The 22,289-nt window shown below is 39.7% G+C and overlaps 1 protein-coding gene across 2 annotated transcripts in view; it reads right to left on the bottom strand.

Annotated features, from left to right (window-relative positions):
* Window positions 1–2,085: 2,085 nt before the first annotated feature.
* LOC138032351 (ras-related GTP-binding protein C-like) overlaps window positions 2,086–22,289 on the bottom strand; it is a 20,955-nt gene continuing 751 nt past the window's right edge. For both annotated transcript variants that reach the window (XM_068880010.1, XM_068880011.1), the window contains 15 exons: window positions 20,743–20,817; window positions 20,546–20,640; window positions 18,935–18,966; window positions 16,664–16,765; window positions 16,003–16,059; window positions 13,357–13,426; window positions 12,567–12,639; window positions 12,123–12,162; window positions 10,863–10,937; window positions 10,312–10,376; window positions 9,746–9,823; window positions 7,918–8,016; window positions 5,282–5,331; window positions 3,382–3,428; window positions 2,086–2,775 (listed from right to left, as the gene is read on the bottom strand). In XM_068880010.1, the coding sequence (XP_068736111.1) occupies window positions 2,644–2,775; window positions 3,382–3,428; window positions 5,282–5,331; window positions 7,918–8,016; window positions 9,746–9,823; window positions 10,312–10,376; window positions 10,863–10,937; window positions 12,123–12,162; window positions 12,567–12,639; window positions 13,357–13,426; window positions 16,003–16,059; window positions 16,664–16,765; window positions 18,935–18,966; window positions 20,546–20,640; window positions 20,743–20,817 (1,090 nt within the window). In that variant the 3' untranslated portion in view covers window positions 2,086–2,643. The remainder of the gene's footprint in view (window positions 2,776–3,381; window positions 3,429–5,281; window positions 5,332–7,917; window positions 8,017–9,745; window positions 9,824–10,311; window positions 10,377–10,862; window positions 10,938–12,122; window positions 12,163–12,566; window positions 12,640–13,356; window positions 13,427–16,002; window positions 16,060–16,663; window positions 16,766–18,934; window positions 18,967–20,545; window positions 20,641–20,742; window positions 20,818–22,289) is intronic.

Raw genomic sequence — 22,289 nt, 5'->3', positions numbered from 1 at the left:
TCATGACAATACTTTCGTACAAAGTGAGCAAATCTGAGTCAAGGGGCGTACGAGGAAATAAAGAAAAAAGAATCCAAATCCAACTACGTTTAGAATGATTGGGGTGCCTTGCAGAGGGCCACAACGATGAACACGAGAACGTTGGCGTAAAGCCACCGCCATACTGGATTTGACACGGGCGGGGATTGGGGACCTCCCTCATCCCCACTCAGTCTCCGATTATCCCACACCCCTTCGGTTGCAATAGAGTGTTTTCATTGGACGTCACGGCGGCCATGTTGGTGTAGCTAAACAATACAACGGCGGCCATGTTGGTTTACCCAACTAATCCTCTGGGAATTGAGCTCTATATTATCATGCAAACGTCTTCTTTTGCTTCGGTGGAAAAACAAGGTTAGTGATCACGAGAGTGAAAACACTCTATAGGCCACTTTCGATATATTAAAATTCAGCTTGAAAGAAAGGTTCAGAGAACGAAGACAAAGGCGAGTAGATGATATGCTAATAGAGAGATAATACATCACGTTAAAGGAAAACGTCGGACTAAAATTTGCGTTTTGCCCAAAACGGAAGAAACTCGTTTGATATGACCTCAATTCTGGCGTGATAGCAGCAGGTATCAGGTAACTTTTCAAGAGAGAGAGACGAGTTAGAATAACATAATTTTCATGCTTTAACGACAATCAGCAGCCCCCGTTTCGAGTTTGCCGTTTCAAGTAAACGCAATGCTTTGACGTTCATTGCAACTAGCTCTATCCTTTTTGTCCTCTCTTCCTCACCATCAAGCTGAATATTGATATTTCGAAAATGGCCAATTCGTTATTTTCATACTCCCATAACACACTTTGTTTGCTCCCCAAATTATGTATAAACCATTGTTTTCAAATATTTCTAAGAGAATTTGAAAGCAATGGCTCATGGCAAAATTGGGAGGAAGAGGGGGTGGGGGGGCAGGCAAAGTGTATTATGGGGAATGTGAAAATAGCGAATCTTCTTCCCGTTGCAATGTACTTGCCGGCCAAACTACTGCCGGGTAATTCCTTTGGGTTTTAGCAGTAATTTGATGCCTCTCTCGTTTGAAGAACTTTACTCCCTTCAGGCAATAAGCGAGGTGAAACACCAACGAAAAAGCTTTAATCGTGGACAAAACTCTAAGGAAAATGATGCTTCCAAGCGCCCAGTTGTAAACAAACAATTGACCGTATTTCGACTCCATCCCCCGACTCAATAGGGACTTTACGATCTACGACGGTGACGTCACCTCAAAATATAACATTGCACGATCGTAAGTTTCTCGCGGTTGGGTCATCTCGTTCGCCTCGTACAATGTGGGCGGAGTATCCTGAAAATAAATTGGGCCGAGCGGTTTGCGAGTAAATATGGAGAATTATAGATTCACATTTGTGCCCTCGCGTTGTCGTCAAAACCTCAAATTTGATTTGAAGTGGTTGTTTTGTAGAGAACCGCACGAGTATGTGCTGAAATACGTGCCGCACGATTAGTTTTCCTCTTTTTAAAGACGGCGCCTACTAATTCAAAGGTATTTTTGCGCGGTTTACTGAATATGCGGGAAAAGCAGATCTTAACTAGTGTTATTGAAATCCAAAAAGAAAATTGGGGATACCCACGCATTTTTCGAAGATAATTCATCAACAATATTTGTAAAAAGCTTTAAAATACAATGCTATGTATGGCGTTCTTTTCAAAATTGAACCTTAATCTTCTCTGAAAAATGCATGGTTACCCCCAGTTTTCTTTTTGCATACCAAGAGAACTTGCTAAGTTTTGTTTTCTCCGCATAGTTTTGAACCGCGCAAAAATATCCCTGTATTAATAAGCACCCCCGATAGCAAATCCGCGTATCTCGAGATGCGCAGAACGTAAGCGCAATAACAATATATGTTTCGTGACGTTGACGACCTCGTCGTACATCGTAAAAAAAGTCCCTAATGTTGTTTTCTGGGGGACACGAACAGTTTCCTGGAAATCAACACTTTCCAAATCAACATTGGATAGGGGCAGGGGAGAGGGGGGAGGAGAAGTAACTCCTGTGTAATTCACAAGGGAGAAATAGTGAACAAGTGCTTGTTGCCGATTTGTGTACGGTTTTATTGGCGAGTTATGTCCACGATTACTTGTCAGAATGGCTTTTGAAGATAAAGATGAAAATGTTGTGCGAAATTCTTAGGTGGCTTACTACATTTACAATTAATTGCGATGGATGCGTTTTACTGGACATAACAATCTCCGTTGATAAATAGTGAACCCCTTACCCAAAAGCATACACCAGAACGCTAACAACACGCACTGAATTTTTCTTCCAATATAGCGTACGTGATTTTTATGGAAACACACGAATTTCTTTGCGACTCCTCAGTCGTGAGACAAATGACTGCTTGTTGTTCAGCGCAAAGAAGGTGAAAAGCTTTCAGTGGAACGATTTATCTCCGGCAAAAAAAAAAATATATCTCCTACAGATTCAATGCGATTGAAAACCGTTCAATAATAGACCCTTTCACGCGGAACTCGCTGAAACATACAGAGCTTTCACGTGCTTTACATTGTGGAATTGAAGCGCTCAGCGAGCAAATTTCAATATGTTTTCAGGCATACATCCCCGCGCAGCGACCACACGAGCCTCCGTTACACCACTACGGCGTTTTCAGCCCTTTCTCGTTCCAGGGCCGGCACGGCAGTGCCATTGGAGTAAGCAGTTGAAGCAGACTGGGATCCAGTGTCAGAGATCGACCTTAACTGTCGCTTGACCTCAAACACCTAAAGAAACCAAAATACCAAACACCACGATCAAGAAAACAGAAAACAATGCGGGCTTCCGTTACCGTCTCAGTTTTATTTGGAATTTGTTAGTTGTTAACTATCGAGATGATGATGATGATGATGATAATAATAAAGGTATTTTTTGAAGTCATCATGGTCGAATTGCGTTGCAGAGTTGCGAAAAGGGATTGCGGGCCTAAGGAAATGCCCTCTGGTCACGTCACACATTGCCAGACATTTTAAGCCTTGTTTTGAGGATTAAAATGACCTAGTCTCACTGCAAAGAAAACAAAATTGGGTTGTAATTTCGCTACAAGGAATCATCTCAGTGCCTTGCAGCTATTTTGTCGCTTTCAACTGCAGGGTTGAGTTGCTAAAAAAAAGAACTGAAATTTCATGGAAAACGTTACTCAAAACATACCTTAACACATTCAACTGCTGAGTCTTTCAAACGCTATGACAGACTCAGTGTTGAAATTAATAGCTTCTTAATTGTTATGGACGCAACAACGATTCGCGTTTTTTGAAAGAGTGTCAGAGCAAATAAAACCATCAGTTTTCCCGTAAATGCTACATGTAATATAGGAAAAGCCCTCTACTGACCTCGCTGATTGCTTGACGGAAGCAGTAGAAGTTGTAATCGATCAGACCTAAAAAAAAAAGTCAGATTGTGAGAACACGAAGTTTAGGTGATAACTTTATACTTAAAGTGCCCCTGTGACCAAAAAATCAATTCACCTTTTTCTTTGGATTTCAAAACTATGTTAACAAAACACTAAGTGACCCACGTTTTAAGCCTTGATTTCAAAAAGACACCTCTTTATTTTAACTGTAATTTTCCTCTTTAATGTTCCGCCATTACTAACATTATGTTCTCGAGAGAGCTGGATCGAGGAGAAAATGACGTCAAAGGCTCACTAGTTTAAGAATGCAATACGTGTGTACGCCGTAGAATTAATATGCAGCACGGGGGTTTTGGGCTTTCAGACTTTTAAACTCACGCTTTGCATATATAATAAGCTGCGTTCACACGCTGAAATTTTAAGCTAGTGAGCCTCTGACGTCACTTTTCCCTGGATCCAACCGTCTGAGGTCCAATCGGTCAGTTTTGAACGTGAGTAATGGCGGACCGTGAAATCCAAAACTTACACCCAAAGTAAACGGCCTTTGGATAGAAATCAAAGCTCAAAATTTTGCCAGTCAGGTGTTAAGCAAACACACTTTCAAAATCTGAAGGAAAAAAGGAAGGGGTTTTTTTTATCACAGGGGCACTTTAAGGATATTCGGAAAAATCCGAATTCTCCTTAGCAAGATTCGATGCTCTACCACTGGCCGAGCTATAGGTGACTCGTGGGAGCCACCAGGCCATTAAACCAGGTTCAGGTGACAATTGTCCTGGGATACTCGGAAAAAATCCGAGTGCTCCTCTGGAGGAGTCGATCCAACGACCTTAGTTGCGATTACTAGTTCGGATGCTCTACCGCTGAGCTATAGATTGTTTTCACGTGACGGCATGGCGGCCATGTTGGTGTCCCTAAACAAAGGAACAGCGGTCATGTTGGTGTTTTCGTTTGTTTCGGTGGGAAAACAAGGTTACTGATCATGGATCATGTAAGTGAAAACTCTCTACACAGGGTTTTCACCTGACGTCACAGCAGCCATGTTTGTGCACAGAAAAATAGAGAAAAAAAGTCTTTTGGGAATTTGACTCCAGTATAATGCAAAACATGAGCCATAATTTGCTATTGTTTTTTGCACCAACATGCCCGTCTCACGTGATTGAAAACCATCTATAGGAGATTTGTGGGAACTACAATCGGCAACAAAATTGTTGACACATGGACCTTTTCCAACCCTCCATTCCGTCATTTTTAACTCTTTTGTCTTTTCTAGGCTACCCAATTCGCCTCCTTCCCCAAACAAAGTTCTGTCGTAATTCCTGTGATATTTTAATACAAACAGGCAACATTGAATAGGGAAGTGGGTTCTTTCGGAAAATTTACAGAGTGGTACAAATGGTCCCGCCTGTTATTTTACGCATAAAAACGGCTGTACAAACACAATGTGTCCACTCATTATGTAAAGGACGTGGTTACCCGCGGATAAAGTTTTAATTTTCTCTCAGACATTCGCACCAATCCTACCAATGGTATTCGTAGAATGTTCACACACACTCTTGACGCCGAATAACTTTAAATTACAAAAATGGACACAAAAGTGTGCAGTGAAATTTCGGCGACGTTCTTGAGGCCCTCGTCTTTGTCCTTTCTCGAGTGGAAGCCGTAGTTTTTGACAATCTCGTTCCCAAAAGGTCGCGCTCCTCCAAATCCTTTGCGGCTTACGCGCGGGAAACAACCGCAAGGAATTAGGGGAACGTTCTCTCTCCGACATCCACACCGTTCACACTAGTTTTCCTCTTGGAAAGTTGCAACAATTCTATGCCAAACGACTTGGAATAACAGCGTCGGCTTTGTTTGAGCTCCCAACTAAAGTTTTGACTAACCTTTTTTCTCAAAGTTGTCTTCCCTTAGAATGCAAACAAGAGCAAGGAATCTGTGAAGAAGGATTACAATATCTTGAGTAACCCATAATTGTCAATAACATTCCGACTCTTAAACTCTAAAAAAAATAATTTTTACAAAGCAAAAAGTACTCAAAACGATTAAAATATAACCACGAAAAATTTCGACACAAAGTCATCTCCAAGGTAAGGTAAGACTGTCAGCGTCTCACCCTGAAGAGGTTTTAGTGTCGAAAACGTTTGCTTTTATAATTTTTCCCCCTTAAGACACTTTTAACCTAGCAAGACGTTGTGTAGTTAACCCAGGAACTGTGAACAGCATTTAAAGATTAAACAAATTAAACATAACATGGTGCACCGGTGGCTCAGTTGGGTGGGCACCGGGCTGCCATGCAGGAGGTGGTGAGTTCGAATTTGACCGGACCAACACTCAGGGTCTTAAAATAACTGACGAGAAAGTGCTGCCTTTGTAATTACATCTGCAAATGGTCAGACTTTAAAGTCTTCTGGGATAACGACAATAAGCTGTAGGCCCCGTCTCACAACCCTTCAATGTTCATAAAATCTGTGGGACGTTAAATATCCCACACACTATTCAAAAAGAGTAGGGCATGGAGTTCCCGGTCTTGTGGTCTGGCCTTTCCTTCAGCAATGTGGTCGGTTAGCGAAATCTTCTGAATGGACTACTAATCGATGAGACCACATAACAGCAAAACAGACAGTAGTGAAATTGAAAGAAAGGAAAGGAAAGGAACTTTATTTAAGTGTCAGTCGTTCTAGCGCTGGAGCGCTAATTGGGGACACTGTAAACTGAAATTAACAATGAAAGTAAATCAAGTCAAATGTTGGTTTTTGAGGAGAGGGGAAACCGGAGTACCCGGAGAAAACTTCTCGTTGCAGAGTACAGAACCAACAAACTCAACCCACATATGACGCCGAGTCCGGGAATTGAACCCGGGCCACATTGGTGGGAGGCGAGTGCTCTCACCACTGCGCCATCCCTGCACCCCAGGTGCTGGAGCTGGTAAACTGAAGCTGAAGCTGAAGCTGGTAAACTGTCTGGGCGCAACAAGATGGCCTGGCTTTACTTTTTGGGAATCGCCTCGTGCGACTTTTACGCTTCTCTCGTGCTCCCGCGTGCAACTATTTATCAATTATTCTACGAGGCCACGCTGGATATGAAGGGATTGATAACGCTCCGAGTTGGTTATAATCATTTTATATCCAGCAAGCCCGCGTAGAATAATTGTTTTATTAAAAACTCCAGGATCAACAACATTGTCAACTTAAGCATCGATTTCTGCCTCGGTCAATTCCGGTCCAAAACGGCTTTGGTCGGCCGTTTTTTCTCAGAAGGGTAAAAATATTGTCAGCTCGCTTTATTGCTGACGCGTTCCTTGGCCATATTAGGTAGAACAGGAAATGAACTGATAGCCTGTGTCCGGCGAGCCAATGAAAATGCTGGAAATCTGATTTTAATAAACTCGATAGTACACGCTAAACGGTTTACTATTACTTTGCAAATACTGGTTACTAAAAAGTGGCTGATGGCGCGAGCTTTAAAAGCTTGCGCGACCGACGCGTGGCTCTCCCACGTGCAAAGTAAACAAACATGGCTTCCCAACTTTGCTAACTCTTTTTTTCGTCAAAACCATGTGGACCTATCATCTTTTCAAAACGTTTACCTATCCGTAAGAAGGCTGAAAATTCTCTGGAATTCAACAGAAGTTAAAAAAAGTCATTTCCCACTGTTCTTCTGAACCACTTATCTGATTCTAACAACCATCGATCGAGGGACAAATACCTCGTTGGAGTCGTGAACACTACGGAAAACAAGCACAAACCGCCAAAGGGGGATTCCGATATTTGTAGACCAAGTGAAGAAGATACTGCTCCAAACCTTGTACCTTTTTGCGAAGAGCTCGAGGTTGAGCTCTCGACCAAATTCCATCGATTTCTTCGCTCAGATAAACATTAGATCTCAAGCAGAGGTACGCGCCCGCGTGCACGTGGTTGGGAATTTCACGCATACTCAAATGGCAATCTTTGCAAATTCCTATTCTGTGACGTATGTTGTGCGATGGAAAAAATGCGAAACTTTCACACGAAATATCTCCAGTTTTCTTCGGTGAAATTTCTTCAAATTTTGAAGAGCGGTAATTCCTGTTTACGCCTTCCGTCTGCCACTTCACCAAGATTATGTAAGACGATTTGTTAAGTGGAGCTAAAAAGCGCCGAAGCTACCTTTGTAACCCCTAGTTTTTTGGCCTTCAGAAGATTGCTCTGGACAAATGGCACGTCAAAGTTAAGGAAATTCTCAACGAAGGAAATGGAAGAAAATCAAAATAAAAGCAAAATAAACATGGTAAACAACCTATCTTTAGAGAGTTATAATTTCTAGTAAAACCCCGTTAAATTAACACAGTGATGGTTAAAAAGAGCAGTTCTGTATTTTAGAAGTCTATTTCGTTAGACTTAAGAGAGATGCGATTAAGAGCAATGCGAAAATTCCCGTGGATAGTGGGTACTAGCGAGCGCCAAGTAAACAGCGAATAACCATATGGAGCCACCTTAAAACAGATTTTTGTTTCTCTTTGGTAAGCCACGCATTAACTTACTTATTTACTTCACGGAGATATAAGATCGTCGAGTTGTTGAGCTTGATGATGGATGATGACTCCATATCGTACGCGCTGCTGTCCCCTTCATCTCTTAACCTAGAAATGAACCAGTGACACATTCTCTTTTCAGATCTTGCTTGTATACATGCATGCTAGTTGGGAGAAATTGTTATTACATCACGCATTACATCAACTGTACATGCCATATAGCTATCCTTAAAAGGGCCACGATCAGTTTTTAAGAATAATATTTTTCTTGAAGTCATTCCGTACTTTTCTCATAATGCAGAACGGTTTTCAGAGCCTACCACTATATTTTAGACAAACTTTGCAATTCTAAGTTATTTAACGTTTCGACATTTGGTTCACCATGCGTTCAACACTTTGTTGTACCAAATGTTCGTTGCCTTTGAACAGGTCGCCCAACATTGTTGAAAGCGTAAAAAATTCTGAAAGCTTGTTGAATACGTGTTGAATCAGGCTTAAATTGGTTTAAACTTTCATTCAACATGGATTCAACTTTTCTTTTGTTCTCGTAAATGTTGAATGGTGTTGAAGGTGTTTGGACACTCTGTTCAACAATTGTAGAACACACGGTCGCCAAATGAATATGGCGGCACGTAGTCTGGTTTCTAGTTCTCAGTTCCTCGCGATCGAATTTCGCGAAATTGTTGGTTCTTTTGATGGCGCGCGACTTTGTTTTTTGGGTCCAACATCCGCTCAACTCTTGTTGAACGAATGTTGGTCAAATGTTGAAACCATCCTGAACAATGGTGCAACGTGCAGATGGCAGCGAAGGGAGAGTACACAGCCACAACCCTGATTACATGAGACCGGTACGACTTCAGATCGGTCTCCATACAAATGCCCGTTCTGTTAACATGAAACCCGCGCCAAAAGTCATCTGATGCCGGTTTCTCTCATTCCGGTTGCTGAACCGAAACGAATGACTCGGACCATGCAAACACGAACTGATTTGAGACCGGTCTCAGAACAGTCGAGATCATTGTTTTGAGCATGCGCAAGAGTGCTGTTGTACCAAGATTGCAGATTACAAAAAAAGAGTTCAAAGGGGTCGCCCGCAATAAAGTCTCGTACCGGTCTCATGAAACCACTTCATACTTTCAGACCGGGCTCATGTAAACTTAGTCGTACCAGCCTAAGTCGAAGCGGTCAGAGTTCGTGCCGATCTCATGTAATCAAGTACAAGGAAGGGTTACGTTTTCGCAAACGCTGGCCGTGTAGCGCTAATATTTCAACAGACTTAACTGATTTGAGTGTAATGTGAAGTGCTAGCTTTCTACCCCATATGAACATGTGAGCGTTAGCCCTACTAATGGAAATGGGCCCACACAAGGGCTACTAATGGAAATGGGCCCACACACAAGGACGGAGAAAAATTCTGACCAGGGGGGGAATTGAATCCACGACCTTCGGGTTAGATCACCGCTGCTCTACCGACGGAGCTACAAGGTCAGACGGGAGCACGCCGTGGGAACTGAAGGTGTTAAAGTCACGGCAATGAAAATGTACAAGTACACGGAAGGGTTACGGGGTTAAGGGTTGCAAACGCTGGCCGGGTAGCACTTATATTTCAACTGACTTAACTGATAAAACCCTGGTCACAGTTTTTCTCTGTCTTTGTGTGGGCCCATTTCCATTCGTAGAGCTAACGCTCACATGGTTCATATGGGGTAGAAAACTAGCACTTCACATTACACTCTAATCAGTTAAGTCATGTAATCAGGGCCTAGCTCTTCAATGTCTAGTCTAATTGTAAAAGATGACGTCCATTTCATTGCTATTTGTTAAAAGCCTTACTTACCCATAAATACAAGAGATATCAATAACTACATCAATCATATCGCAACACAGTTCGTAAGACTGCATATCGACTGGAGAACTGCAACATAACAGGAACAAATCGAAATGACATGTCACAAATTTGAGCCGCGTGGAATGACTTTGAAGAGAATGCGCAGTGTACTTAGTTAATTCTTCCCCTCCTAACAAGGCCCACGTAGTCCATCTATAGAGTGTTTTCATTCATGTGATCAGTAACCTTATTTTTCCACGGAAAAAAAAAACAACAAAAGAAAGAAAAGAAAACGTTTGCATGATAACAGAGCCCAATTCCCAGAGAATAGGCCATTTCCGAGTTCATGTCTGCCTCCTCTTCAAAGCGAATCTAAGTGCGAAGTTTTTGTAATGGTAATTAGTTGTCCTTTAAATATGAATGAAAGCTAATTTTCATGAGAAAAAAAACTTTGCACTTAGATTCGCTTCGAAAAGGAGGCAGACATGAACTCGGAACTGGCCTATTAGTTGGGTACACCAACATGGCCGCTCTGACGTCACGTGAAAACACTCTATAACACAGTTCGTACTCACCTGTCAGTTGCCACATAAATTTTGCTGACCACATCAAACAGGAAGGCTTTTTCAATGCCAGAATTCTGATGTAAAAAGAAAAAAACTATCATTTCCCTTCCAGTCGGCTTTTCCTGGCCTTGAAAGATAAGTCCTTTAGGTTTTCCTCTCAAAAATTCTACATCCTAGGTTACGAAACAACGCTTTCATGAACTTTTTGGGCAGGGCTCCTGCTGCCACTTAGAGTGACTTCAATCCTGTTCCGTAAAAGCAAAACCAAAGTAATGACTTTGGCCAATCAAAAAGGACGGAAACAATCAAGTAAAATGAATAAAAACTCAAGTTTATACCATGTTTAGCCATGATTGGTTTTGGTTTCACTTCTGATTGGTTGAAAAAGTGGCGCGAGAACTTTCAACCAATCACTGAGTGACGTAATGCAAAACCAGAGAAATTCACTAATTTTAGGGTTAGGGTTACGGTTAGCAGCAACAAAATTCAATAAAAGGACGTAGTTGTACACTTAATAAACAACTGCAAATGAAAGATGTTCATAAATTAATAATACTCACAGATATTAGAATATTTAATAAGTTTTCCAATGTAGGAAGCTGGGGTACTAGTTTTTGTACCACTTTGCTGAAGGCCTGAAAGTTAAAACACAAAAATTAGTCATAAAATATATGGAGTGGTGTCATTATGTCAATATTGTTATTAACAGACAAGGATCGATGTAGCTACAGTGCAATTTGCAGGCACTTTCCTATGATATGATGTTGTGATTCAATTTTTTTCCTGGTTCAAAATTTTCATTTTCTCCTTGTTTCAGATTATGCTAATGAATATTTGACTAAGAAAACTAAATCAAAGTGGTTTGAAAAAAATATATAATAAAAAAAAATAAAAAATAAACCAAGAAAACATTTGAACTACAAAATACAGTACATGTATTGACTGTAGCTAAAGACAATAGTATTTCTTTCCTAAAAAAGTGGCCAGGACAATAATTTATTATTACAACAGACAGATGTCTTGCATTATGCAGTTGCAAAAGTGACAAGACCTAAACACACCAAAAAGTATACTTCCCACAAACTGAGAGCCAGTTTGCTAAGCTGGACCTCACAGCCTAACTGTTGCCCAAACATAACAAATATACATGTATAGAGGGTGGGTGTGTGGAGAAGGTCATGCAATGGAGAAGGCAGCAGACACACTGGCCATCACTGCAGCCATGTGACCTAAACATCCCCTCCCTCACCCCCTTCCCAATAGAACAAGAGACCTCACTCTTTTAGTCTGTGACAAGGATTTCCAAGCATTGACCATGCATTTGCCCGGTTGCCTAGGGCGCCTTACACTGTACCTGTACTTGCGAGTGAGGATGACGAAATTTTTGAATGAGTAGCCCAAACGGGCCCCTAACTTATCACAAGGTGATTCATCCTCACTTTAAGGTAATTAATTCTGGGATCTTGAAAAAATGACTCTGGCTACTAACTTTTAATGTTGGAAGCCCTAAGGGCTCCAGAAAAATTTCCTTAGGCAGCAGCCTTGGTTGTGTAACTTTCCTTTTCCTTTGTTCCTATTAAAGCCAGCAGTAATTTGGCAGAGGAGACCCCAGTTTTGCCACATTATCTGAAGATGTTACAATCTTACGCATTACGAAACAATCATTGAATGGATTAACCCTTCCCTAATAGAGAGTGAAACTTGTAGACTTTACTCTGTTTATTACTGGTAAATGATGAACTATTTTACTCCAAATATGGGGCACTTGTAGACGTGAATGGGTTAAAACGTAAACTTATAAAATGGAATCCTACATGTACCTCAAATATTGAGTGATCATATATACTTGTCAAGTAGAAACTGAAATCAAAGATAACGGAAAAAAAGACACATGAAAAAAGATTATGTGGCAGATCTTCAAAGCACAGGTGCAAGGGTGGTACAGTGGCAAGAGCAATGGTCTTCCACCATTGTATCTCAAGTTTGATTTTCCAGATTCCAGGCTGAACGGGTATTAAACTTGCCCTTGTTGATTAATTTTTCTTCCCTGCTCCTGTTACAATCACATAAAATAACCATGTGCATACAAAAAAGTTTAACAATTGAAGTAAATAATGAAATTGGCTTTTGAAGCTCTGGCTGGGGTAGTGGGGTTCAATTCAGTGTACATTTACAAGCAGTGTGCATGACTGTCTTCTGAGTGCCACCTCTGGGTTGCTACAGTATCTCAGTGAACACTGACAATTAAAATTAATGCTGCTCACCTCAGGTGCAAGCCTTCAAGGCCAGCATCAGCCAGTTCATCTGTTGCTCTTGAGTGAATATCTCTTTGTGTTTCTGCGATAAAAAAATAATTTTTGTACATGTAAGCATACCACTGGAAATGTTTATTCCTTGATTCTGGCAACACCATTATGGTTATAAAAGGGTTTCCAAACTCTGAGCAAAGGATTGCCATTACAAGGGTGCAGGGATGGCGCAGCGGTGAGAGCACTCGCCTCCCACCAATGTGGCCCGGGTTCAATTCCCAGACTTGGCGTAATATGTGGGTTGAGTTTGTTGGTTCTCTACTCTGCACTGAGAGGTTTTCTCTCGGTACTCCTTTCCTTTTCAAATTCATCAGCAACGAGAACAAATCAGTCAAAATCATGCAACTTTATTGCCATGATAAACTATCTGGGTTGCCTACATTATCAAGAACCTGAGAGTTGGTCTAGAAAGGCTGAGGGGACTTACACAAGTTGTGCATGTAATAATCGCTTCAACCCACACATGGATGCCAATTAAACCCGGGACACATTGGTCACAGGCAAAACAATGCTCTCACCACAGTGCTGTACTGGCTTGAACCAGTTTATTATTCACGCAGCCATTCAATGATCTATCGACAAAGAGTACAGTATGTACACATTCAATTGTGAGTTGACAGTTGACATTGCTACATGTACATTGCAATTTGTTTGTTCCTGTCAACATTCCTAAGTGATATCCTCCCATTCTGAAAAGAAAAGTTATAAATTATTCAAGCTACTGTAACACTAATTAATTTCTTACCAATTTTGTGATCATCTGAGAGCCCATCTACCTTGTGAATAAATACTTCAAATTTGATGTCTGGGTTCACCTGAAATTCAAATAAAAGAACATGTCCCATATCAGTAAGAAAGTACATGTATTTCATGATATAATGAATCATTATTAATTTTCTAATTACATGTAACTATTAAATACACAATCCATGATTTGGGAGGTGGAGGCTGTGTTGGTATACTTTGTACCCTTACTATCATTGTTGTCGAAATTCAACATGGTTGTTGACATCATTTTCATTAGTCTAAGAGCGGTTTTCAATTGAGTGTTGATAAGTGATTAGCAAATTGCTTTCAATTGGTTTTACATTACTTCACTCAGGGATTGGTTCAAAGTTCTCGTGCCATTTTTTCAACCAATCAGAAGGAAACCAAAACCAATCGTGGCTTGCGCGTCACATTTTCCTGCGCTTTGTGTCGGCTATGTGTAATTACTTCATTAAGTTTTGAATGTTTTACTGGATTGTCTCCCTCCTTTTTTATTGGCCAAAGCAATTACTTTCAAATTGGTTTTGGTTTTTATGAAACTGGATTGAAACTACATGTACAATGTAGCTCTATTATCTTGTTATGCTGTAGCACCATAAGAGAACTTGAAGAATAATAACAACAATCTTTACTTCTAAATGTGCAAACCTGTACAATAATCATGCACTATTTTAAAAGAAATTCTTCAAATCCACAAGGTGCAGACAAACAGCTTTTCTTCCTAAATACATACATGTAACTGTTGATCCCCTACGCAATTTCATCTATTATCAACCGTGGAGTACCATGGTTCCTTTTCCATAACTAATAATAATCATTTATTGTATTGCAATACAACACATGATTGTATGTAAATGTATACATAAATGTGGCAATAGGCCACATTAAAAACCAAAAAGACATGACACTCAGTTTCCCTTGGGACTTTGAATTACCCCAGGTGAGAGACAATAAAAACAATGCTTAATATGGAAAATTTTGGAGGGCAAACAAAGAGTATTATGGTATTTTTGAATGTCGCATATTTAACCCATTGACACCTCAAATGCCCTAAGACGCCCCCACAGCATGGGGAATTTATAATTTGCATCAAAACCGACATTCTTTAATTAGTTCAAAGTGATTGTATTTCACCGCTCACCCATTACATGAAACACCACGAGAGTCAAAATTAATGGTGATGTCCAGTCAAAAAGACGTTCCCATCAATCTCCATCAGGAGCTCATTTAAGGGAAGCCTCCATCTCCACTTATTCCTTGAGTCAGCCCTTTCCCAAGTAAATTTATTTTTAGGAACAGGTTTCCTGAGTGACGCTGAGAAAGCTTTGTTTTGATTGGCTTTTATAACAGTGGGCCTGCTGAATCTCCCAAGTGAGGTGTTCTGCATTAATTAAAACTAAATCTTCTAGGGAAAGGGTTGGCTCCTATGGGCCAAGTATGGGAGATATAGGCAGAGAAATGACTCATTAAAATGAAAGGAAATATTTCAAATCTGTGTGGCATTTAATTTTTAAATAAGAGCCGCCCTCAAATAAGCCCCCCCCCAGTACAGTATGTCCCCTCCATCAACCCATTGACTCCTGGTAGTAAGACTTACTCTGTCTAACGCAAGACAATTTTACTCATCAACTTGGGGTGTCCGAGGGTGCCTGAGTAGTCAATGCGTTAAGCAGTCAAATACTCCATGGATGTTCCCTCCCTCAACCCATTGACTCCTAAGAGTGAGACTCAACATATTTTACTCTGTCTATTGCCAGACGATTTTACTCATCAACCGGGGGAGTCCTAAAGCATTTGCGGTGTCGATGAGGTAAGCAGTCAAAAACTATGTCGCCTCCACAAGTCAGTCAAACTATGACCTCTCCGCTAAACCACTGACCCTTGGGAGTGACACTTGACAGATTTTACTCTGTCTAACACCAGACGATTTTAGTCGTCAACTGGTGGCATCCTAGGGTGCTTGAGGAGTGCATGAATGGGTTAACCTAGTCAAAAACTCCATGTATGTCCCCTCCCTTAACCTGTTGACCCCTGGGAGTGACACTTGACAGATTTTACTCTGTCTAACACCAGACGATTTTACTCCTCAACTGGTGGCATCCTAGGGTGCTTGAGGAGTGCATGAATGGGTTAACCTACTAGTCAAAAACTCCATGTGTGTCCCCTCCCTTAACCCATTGACCCCTGGGAGTGACACTTGACAGATTTTACTCTGTCTAACACCAGACGATTTTACTCGTCAACTGGTGGCATCCTAGGGTGCTTGAGGAGTGCATGAATGGGTTAACCTAGTCAAAAACTCCATGTCCCCTCCCTTAACCCATTGACCCCTGGGAGTGACACTTGACAAATTTTACTCTGTCTAACACCAGACAATTTTACTCCTCAACTGGTGGCATCCTAGGGTGCTTGAGGAGTGCATGAATGGGTTAACCTACATGTAGTCAAAAACTCCATCTATGTCCCCTCCCTTAACCCATTGACCCCTGGGAGTGACACTTGACAGATTTTACTCTGTCTAACGCCAGACAATTTTACTCGTCAACTGGGTGCCTGAGGAGTCAATGAGTAACGTTTAAATAATAAAACAAATAAATACTTTAGATTATGATGAGTTCAATACCTTGTATGCTCTTGTGACAGTCATATGAAGTTTTCCCAAAGCCTCCATGTAGTCATCCTTCAATATTTAAGAGACAGGATGTACACATTTAAAAGCAAGGACTGCTCCTTGCTGTTTATCATAAAATATTCCTACATGTAGTACAACATAGAGTACAAGGTGGCAGCTGGATTGAGTAGAATACGCGATTGTATCAACAAAGAGCCGTGTCTAGGAGTGTGTGCGTGTGTGTGTGGGGGTGGGGTGCCATTTCTTAAAAGCCACACGCAACATGTCCAAATCAATGACATTGAGATCACTGTCATTAATCATAGGTTTGAAATAATCTGTCTTTAATTACTTGAATTTAGGGAAAGTACGGTAGCTGATGCTTTTCATCGTCAGTCAGTAGTCATGTACTAATTAAACCACCGATACAGTAGCTTGTACTGTAAGGTAAATTGTAATTCTGAACAAAAAAATCCATGGTACTGTAACCAAAGCTAAGATGAAGCTAGTAGATCTAGCAGATGAGGTACATTGTACAGTTGTAATCAAACTGCATAAAGATTCTTTCTCATTCGCACAAATTCCATTTGCTGGGTTTGATGCTGCACCTTGTGAGTCCATGACAATTTTTGACCACTGTGACGGAAAATATAATTGTTGATAAATTCTATACCTGTGCATCTATGACAAAGACCAGAGCTCCACAGTGTCCAAAAAGCACTTCTGAATCAAAGGCAGGATCAAAGAAATCAATCTGACCAGGAAAATCCCATATCTGGAAACCACAATATTATTATAATAGTACATGTAAATAATTATTATTAAACAGATGAAATTTTAAATACAGGTACAGTGTAGTGAAGCAAAACTGCAGCACTGCATGTACTTTTGGAGAGGTGTATTTTTTTGCCACCTGTGCTTGTTAAAATCATACAGAAACTTAAATTTCTTACTACATGTAGACCACAACAGTTGCTGCATGGATCAACTGTGTACATGTGCAAAATGGGATAAAGTGTCTGGCTCTAGTTGAAGACAAGTTGTCTTCCTCGTAAACAAAGGCATTGAGGACACTCTCAATGACCTGGTTACAGAACAGGATCTTGGTCTTACCCATGCGTAGAACTTCAAGGCATTCACTGTCTACGTTCCTTGTTTCACTAGTGTACATTCAAAGGTCAAGACGTTTTCTTCAATGTTTTTCGCATTAATTGGGGTGAGTTGCATACTTTTTTGGTCACTTAAAATTAAATGCTGTTGCATTTCATGCAAACACGCTGTGTTTAATGCAGGGCATCATTCTGATAGATAAAGTGTGATAAAAAAATTGTACAGGAAAATGGAAATTATGCGGTATTGCATGGCTGATTACGTGGCAAATCACGCAATTTTTTTTTAGCTAATTTGTACAATGTAGCTGTTATTATTGGTTCTAGGGTTGAAAACTATCTTCTGTACTGATAAAAAGACATTTTTGCACACAGAGAAACAATAGACAGACTTACATGTAACTCTTAATTAGTCAACAACTATATTTCAGGAGGAGCAAAACAAATGATCTTGTTGTGCATGGAACGTACCTTTAGGCTAGTTTTTTGCTCGTTCTCATGCTAACCCCCTAAAGATGAAGGGTTTTTGCAATGGGGGCTTGGATTTTTTCGTCAAAGAAGCCAACAAAATTTGGACCCCTCTGCCATTTTTTTCAAAGGTGCTGACAAAATATCAAACAATCGGATTTCATTTTAGAAAGTGTTCTGATAAAAATTGAGGGTACCGATTTCTGCCATCCTTAATAGGCGGGGGTGGGGATAAAAAATGGAATGACCCCACGCTCCTTTTCGGAGGCAACAGCAGCCGATTTCACTTAAAAGTTATCTATTTCGATAAATTTGTCACTTAAAGAGAAATAAAGTAACTTCACCGTGTACTGTAAGTTTCAAGCCAAAATTCCCTGCGAAAAGTTGCATGGAATTTATTGACGATTCTGAATGGCTAACATCGCAACTCATTGTTTTTGTTCTGCACCGATATTTTGATGACTTTCAAAAATAGCAGACCACTCACTGACAGGTAGAATCCATGGTAACTACTGTACTTACCACATGGTGAGGCTACAAAGCCTTTCAGGTACTGTCATGTTACGAACAATTTGAGGACATAAAATTCCGTTGTTTTCAGAGGTAAATTGAAATGAAGTTGTGTTAATTAAAGCTCTAAAAAACAAACTTACTGACTATTACGAACTTTTAGCATTTTTGTCACCTATTCTGCTTCAATAATGCAGATTATGCGGCATGGTGCAGATATTAGTGAGTTATGCGATAGGATGTAATTAGGGATCAATTATGACGTGGGATCACCACCTTGTAAGGAATGTAACAGTACCCAACCCCTAAACTCTACTGTCATATATTTATAAACATTTTGTTCTTAAAATTTGTTCTGTAGTTTCAAACATTGGTCATAAACAAGTGAGCGATTGAAGATTCACAATCATAAGACATTAATTTTGTCCATTAAAAACCTCTTCGACGTAGATGTACATGTACAGACTGACATGGACAGAAGGCAATAATAATTAACAATGAGACCCGTAGCCCGCAAGGGTACGGGTCAATAGCCCATGAGGTGAAGCCAAATGGGCTATTGCCCCGTGGCCCTTGAGGGCGAAGGGTCTATGGGTAATCGTTTTAGTATCACCTATTAAACTAGTCGGACAGAAAAGGCAATAACAAAGTTAGCAAATGCAAGTTGAAGAAATATTTGGGAATAAAACAAAAGAAAGTGTCACGCTTTTCGCTACTCGAGGACTATTACAAATAGTCCTCTAGTAGCGTAGCCAATCAAAATGCAGGATTTGCATTAGTCCACTGGTTGGTTGATACTAATCATTATTGTCATTTCAGGTGTTAATGAACAATGCTAAAATTCACTTTGGCCTCACCTGAAACTGTACAAATGAGCTATTTGAAATATCTTTTACAATAGTTAAGGACAAAGTGCAAAGTTCTCACATACAATTTCTTTTTTACACGTAGGGCTATTGATTTTCCCACCCTATTGTGAATTTCAACTCAACAGTATACCGGTAACTCACAATAATAATTACTGTTAGACTAAAAATTATCTGCTTTCCTAAGGAAGTGCTCTCTCTTGCTTCCCATGCAATTTATAAATTAGTGATAGTTCTTATTTTTGTTGCTGTGCTGAAGTCATAAAGAAGTCATCCACAAACCAGTGGTGCAATTAAGTGGGATATACACGTACATGTATGATTTATTGAGGTCACTGAAGAATTAATTTATTGACCTTAAATCTCTCTTTAATGTGACTTGGTCAGATTTCCAACATAACAAAAAACACATATTACATCAATCAGTGGATGACATATATCAAGGGACACTGTATGTCTTTACAAAAATGAAGCACTAATTTATTACCATTCCCCTAATAGCTTTTTAGGATTACCAGGAACAAATTTACAGTGTTGTTTGGGTGACTTTAACCACACTGCTTGTTGTACATGTACATTTAACAAGCAAAGAGGAAAGTAACAGATATCCCCATCCCACATAATACTGCCACACCAGTGGGGACTAATTGTCACCTACTCTTTTCAATTCTTAGTTTATGGGTTCTTACATGTAATACAGTGGTTATACATGTATGTGCACCCCTCCACAACCATTTTTCATTTTTGAAACTAACATTTAGGTGGACGTCAATCAAATGTTTCCATGACAATAGTCCTGTTCTCTTGGCGGCAGTTGAATTTGTCATGGAAACATATATTGACGTCCACCTAAATTTCCCTTTCAAAATATGAAAAATCGTTGTTGAGGGGCGCGACTGTGGCCAGATAACCCCTGTAATATCCAGCCCCTTTTATTCAAAAAATAGTTTAGACTTGGCCTAATATTCCTCCATATTTTTCAAGACTTAGAAAAGTATTAAAAAACAAAACAAAAACAAAAACAAAATGCAGCACTACCAAGTGTGTAATGTTGCACTTCCTTTTCAGTATTCTAATCAAGCTACATACACATGTACAGTATCTGATTCACAGTGGCATTATATTGTTGGAGCTGTCGTTGGGTCGTTTCCTTGGACAACAAAAGTTTGCTTTACACTGTCTCTCTCCACCCAAGTGTATCAAATGGGTACCACAGCATGTAACTCTGCAATATACAGGCATCCCATCCAAGTGGGAATTAAGCAATACTCTCACATTCACTTCATGCTACAGAACCTAGGAAATGCTTAGGCCACATGAACCCAAGTGGCTCTTGTGCAACTTCCCGTGTCGCATTTGCAACTGAATTTTTTTCCCTTTGCCACTGAAATCAAATTTGCTTGTATTTTTGTTTTGTTAAACCACAAAATTGTGACTAAATTTTTGTATCTTGTCACAAAATTAAGACTGGATTTTTTATTTTATTTTGAGCCCATTTAGTACATGTAGCATTTTGCAGTTGATTCAGTGCAATTTTTAAAAAACAAATACAAATTTAATTTGTGTACATGTTCATAAAATTAACTGGCACTAAAAGGATACCATCTTTAACTATTTTATTTGTACTTTCTAAAAAGAGAGTTTCATTTGGTGACATCTTGTGGAAAACCACTTTCTGAATTGAGGACTTTCCACTCCTAGGGACAATTAAAAAAATAACAACAGATAAATAAATGCTGGGATGAATAACTTCATTGCTTGCATGGCAAAAGCTCAGTCTTACAAGATACTAGACAAACCTTCGAAGACCCAGTAACAGAATTCTTGGTTTGGTATCACTGCTCGCCAACTCATCTTGATCTTCAGGCCCATAACTAACAAAGCAAGAATCAGAGGAGACAACTAAGTCAATCTAATGAGACTCAACATGTAAGTTCTAATCCTCAGAGTGTGATTTAAAAGTTTTACTCTGTCTAATGCCAGAGGAGTTTACTTGCCAATAGGGGACACTTAACAATTTAATGGAATGAACTAACAAAGGGTACAAATTTAAGTATGATTTGTAATGGCATTTAGAAATGGCTGAAGGGCCTTGTACATAGCACCCACTCACTAGGCCTGCAGTCCCAGGTGAAGTTACGTGATACACAATTATATTACTCTGCAGTAATAACCAAGACGAAACTTGAACACAGGCAAATCCAGATAGCCTACTTTTGGGTATAATAATTTACAATTAGACCCGTAGCCCACAAGGGCTACTTGTCAATAGCCCATATGAGGCGAAGCTGAATGAGCTATTGACCCGTGGCCCTTGAGGGCGAAGGGTCTAAATTGTTTTAGTATCACCCAACTAGTCGGACAGAATGGGCAATTAATAAAGTTAGCAAATGCAAGTTGAAGAAATATTGGTTAGGGAATAAAATGAAAGATGCTTTTCGCTACTCAAGGACTATTACTGATAGTCCTCTAGTTGCGTAGCCAATCAAAATGCAGGATTTGCATTAGTCCACCAGTTGGGTGATACTAAATAAAATTAATTCCTTAAGTACTCAGTGAAAACCCACGTATCAGAACCTAAAATTTAAAAACCTGTATGGATAAAATTTTCATTTTAAACCCCCTTTTCATAAGAACCTATTTAGCTTAACATTTTCAATAGGTTCTTCTTTTACAAATAAAAATGATGGAACAGATGAAAATACAGGCTGTATATAGAAAAAAAAAGAATTTTACTCTTGGTCAACCATCTAAACTGTATTCTATATAATAATTTAATACAACTGACACTATACCTATTCCATGTTACATATATATGCCCTGTAGTAAATGTACATTGTAATTATTAGTACCGATCGCTATCATCAAATTACAATCATGTAAGAACCTAAACTCCCACTAAATACCATTTCTATTAGAACCTACGTGTACTTAAGTTAAAAAATCATCAGGTTCTTATACGCCGGTTTTTGTCAGGATAAAACAGATTAACAAGCAACAAGTTAAAGTCAAGTTTCTTTCTGTTGCTTTAGTCACTGTCTGGTTTGGTCCCAGTCTTGGTTGGCATGACACACTTTCCAGCGAGAAAATTTCCCAGAGCAAATCTTATCCAAGACCCCACATACCAGAACAGTTTTGAATGTTACATGCTGAGTTTTGTCCGGCTAATATTCCAGTTTTTTTCCAAGGTTAAGGGGGTGGGAGCATTTACAATGACTGGTGCATAATATTATTAGATGAAGCATTAATTATTTTTTCTTCAAGGGCAATTGCATTTTACTGCACCTGTACAAAATGTTAACTCATCTTTGAACGTTTTTGCTGCAAATGTTACTATAGTAGTAAA

The sequence above is a fragment of the Montipora capricornis genome, chromosome 14 (genome assembly GCF_036669925.1).
Source record: "Montipora capricornis isolate CH-2021 chromosome 14, ASM3666992v2, whole genome shotgun sequence".
Lineage (NCBI taxonomy): Eukaryota > Metazoa > Cnidaria > Anthozoa > Scleractinia > Acroporidae > Montipora > Montipora capricornis.
The sequence above is the reverse complement of the archived record's forward strand: the minus strand, read 5'-3'. Positions and strand labels throughout refer to the sequence as shown.